General features: G+C 44.3%; 1 protein-coding gene across 1 annotated transcript; it reads left to right on the top strand.

Moving 5' to 3' along the window:
* Positions 1–1,217: 1,217 nt before the first annotated feature.
* LOC124691716 (50S ribosomal protein L3, chloroplastic-like) lies at positions 1,218–2,744 on the top strand. Its single transcript, XM_047224989.1, has 2 exons — positions 1,218–1,788; positions 2,339–2,744. The coding sequence occupies exons 1-2, from the start codon at positions 1,281–1,283 to the stop codon at positions 2,626–2,628; spliced, it is 798 nt and encodes a 265-aa protein (XP_047080945.1). The 5' UTR covers positions 1,218–1,280; the 3' UTR covers positions 2,629–2,744.
* Positions 2,745–3,592: the final 848 nt, after the last annotated feature.

Raw genomic sequence — 3,592 nt, 5'->3', positions numbered from 1 at the left:
TTCTATAGAACGGCTGTCTGACCGGCGATGCTTTATGGGGCAGAATGTTGTCCCATTAAAAGACAACATATCAAACAAATGAGTGTAGCGGAGATCCGCATGCTGCGTTGGATGTGCGGCCATACAAGAAAGGACCGGATTAGGAACGAGGTAATTCGTGATAGGCTAGCGGTGGCACCGATCGATGAGAAGCTAGTCCAACACCGACTAAGGTGGTTTGGGAATATCCAGCGGAGGTCTCCAGAAGCTCCCGTTAACAGTGGAACTCTAAAGAGTATGGAGGAGACTAGAAGGGGTAGAGGACGACCAAAGTTGACGTGGGCGGAGGCGATAAAAAGAGATTTGATGGATTGAAATTTACCTTAAGTCTTGGCTCTTGATAGGACTGCATGGAGATCAGCGATCCATGTGTCCGAACCTTAGTCACTCGCTTCTTTTCTCTTTCCTTTTTCTCTTCCTTTTTTTTTTCCTTCTTTCTTCTTTTTTTATTTTTTTTCTTTTCTTTCTTTCTCCTTGTTTTGGTTCTGTTTTCTGTTGGGTCTCATATCTAGCCTACCCCAACTTGCTTGGGAAAAAGGCTTTGATGTTGTTGTTGTTGTTGTTGTTGTATAGCATGACATTAAACTATTATGAACTATTGATATATAATAATAAACACTCTTTAATGTTTGCCTCTAGGGCACTATATCGAACAGTCTCCCACTTGCATTAGAGTACAATTTGTTTACTAATCATAACACCATACACTTATTGAATTTTTATTTTGCTACCAATATAGTGCTCGGAAACAATCTTATGCTAATCTTATGATACCATGACATTGAATAAATGACTGTTGCAACTATTATTATATTCTATCGCTATTTAGTTTGCTTCAAACTCCAAAAGTTTTTGTAAAAGAAGGTCTTCAAATTATCTCCACAACTCCTCCTATTTACCGATTATCACTTTTAGCAATTTGCTGCTCTGATTGTCCTAATTTAGTTCTACCAAAAACTTTTTCTAAAACTTAAGAAGTGCAGTTAATTTTATCGTTGTTATATCGATACGAGCTCCACAGGATGGTGCGCCAAGGAGCTAATCTAAATCTAGTTACAGTTCAAGGCATAGGTCCACCCCTGTCCCTGAAGAAGGCGTATTTTCGAGAAAAACGTCTCTGACGGGCGGGAGGATAAGGAGAGGTGGCCGCAAACCCCTATCCGCACCATCAAAATCCCAAACGAGCGCCACCATCAGAGGGAACACCACCGCTGCACTAATCTCGCTCGAATCCACCAGCAATGGCCATGGCGGCCGCGAGCCTCGGCGGCGCACTGGGCTTCCTCACCCCACGCCGCCGCAGCATATCCTTCGCCGCTCCCGGAGGAGCGCGGAGGAGGCCGCCGCTGGCGGTGGTGCGGGCGGCCTCGTACGAGGCGGGCGTCGGGGTGATGGCGACCAAGGTGGGGATGATGACCTACTTCGACCCGTCCAATGGGAAGCCCGTGCCGGTCACGGTGGTCGGGTTCCGGGACGGCGGGAACGTGGTGACGCAGGTGAAGACAGCCGCCACCGACGGCTACGACTCCGTGCAGGTCGGCTACCACGGCGTGCGCGAGGACAAGCTCACCCGCCCGGAGCTGGGCCACCTCGGCAAGGCGGGCGCGCCGGCTCTGCGCCACCTGCAGGAGTTCCGGCTGGTGGCCGTCGACGCCTTCGACCCCGGCCAGGAGCTCGAGTTCAACGAGCTCTTCAAGGAGGGCGACCTCGTCGACGTCTCCGCCAAATCCATCGGAAAGGGGTTCCAAGGTGACTCAGCAATGCTTCCATCCCTATGTCATTTCCTGTCGATTCTTGAACCACCCCGTGTATGCAGACCTGAAATTACCAACATAGCAATGCCCTCGTCTTTGCTATTCCTCACATTGCAAAACCAATGCCACTTGTGCATTTCCCTTGATTCTCTGAATGTTCAGAACATTGACAGATTGTGACATGCCAACATTGCATTTCCCTTGATTCTCTGAATGTTCAGAACATTGACAGATTGTGACATGGCCATCATTTCATTTTTCCGTGATTTCATTTTCTGAATGTTAACAACATTGACAGCTTGTGACATACCATAGTTCATATTCTTGATTTAATTTTCTGATAGTTAAGAATATTGACAGATTGTGACGTACCCATGGTTCATTTTCTGATGGCTAATGACATTGATAAGTATCAGTTATGCTCTGAATTTACAATTTTGACAGCTTCTGCCATGAGCCATGGTTTATTTTCTGATAGCTTACAACATAGGACATAACCTGTCATCCATTAAATTGCTGCCTAATGGTTTTTGGATGTTGTGCAGGTGGAATTAAGAGGCACAACTTCAAGCGTGGTCTGATGACTCACGGTTCCAAGAGTCACAGAGCCCTAGGTTCGATCGGTGCGGGGACTACCCCGGGGCGGGTCTACAAGGGGAAGAAGATGCCCGGGAGGATGGGTGGAAAGAAGACCAAGATCAGGAAGCTCAAGATCGTCAGAATCGATAACGATCTTAAAGTTGTGATGATCAAGGGAGCCATTCCTGGGAAGCAAGGGAACCTTCTCCGCATCACGCCTGCCAAGATTGTTGGCAAGAACATCCCCAAGAGCTAGATAGATGATGTTTTCCATCCTGTTAAGAGTTTATTTGTTTTTACCTTGTTACTGGATGTGTTGTATTCTGAGGTCCAGGTTTTGTATGCATGCAATTTCAGTTTTTCTAACGCTAATCTCCTGGTATATGTGCATTCTTCTTTCTTAACCACTTGTTCTTCACCTTCGTTGCACTAAAAACATGCATTATATCTCTGTTGTCTTATGCTTGGATGATAAGTTTGCAAGCAGATTATACTGTTAGCAGATTAAGAGGGAAAATGAAGGCCTTTTATGTAGTAGTACTGGATCTTTATCGAAAATGTAGTACTACTGGGTGACATATTTCAGTGATCATAAGCTCATACCTTACCAATCCTGAACACAGATGAGTAATAATCTTCAGTTTAAATGTAAATGGAACATTAGATGCAAAGTATACGAACCAAAACAAGTTCAGCACTCAGCAGTTAAGAATAATCTTTTTGCAAGATTCTGACAGATGATATATAGCTTCACCGTATAAAGCTCCAGCCAAAGCTAATACCATCTTCAGCAACTGAAACAGTTCCAGAGCACTTCTACAATACCATCAGCAAGGTTGTTTCCTAAAAGAAGCATTAGTAAGGATGCAGAAACATAACTTTTTTTGCATAGTCCAGCAATTAACAGTTTCTACAAATTAGTTGTGTTCACTACAAATGACTAAAAATATCCTCCTGTCGAACTTATGGACTCGGTACAAATGGGGTATCACTGCTCAAACTACACAGCTTTCAGTTTAGGCTTTAGATGGGACAGGGTGTTTCTGCACCCGGGTGCATATGCACCCTTTATTTGAAATGCATATTAAACATATTTCCAAATGTTAAAAAAATAAAAACAAAAATGCCTCGTGTATACCTTGACATGTTACATGTTCACAAAGTTGTTTCAGCAAATACCGATATGTTTTGTGCCCTGTACTAAAAAGACAAATTTTTGG

The sequence above is a fragment of the Lolium rigidum genome, chromosome 2 (assembly GCF_022539505.1).
Source record: "Lolium rigidum isolate FL_2022 chromosome 2, APGP_CSIRO_Lrig_0.1, whole genome shotgun sequence".
Taxonomy (NCBI): Eukaryota; Viridiplantae; Streptophyta; class Magnoliopsida; order Poales; family Poaceae; genus Lolium; species Lolium rigidum.
This window is presented reverse-complemented; position numbering and strand designations above follow the sequence as displayed.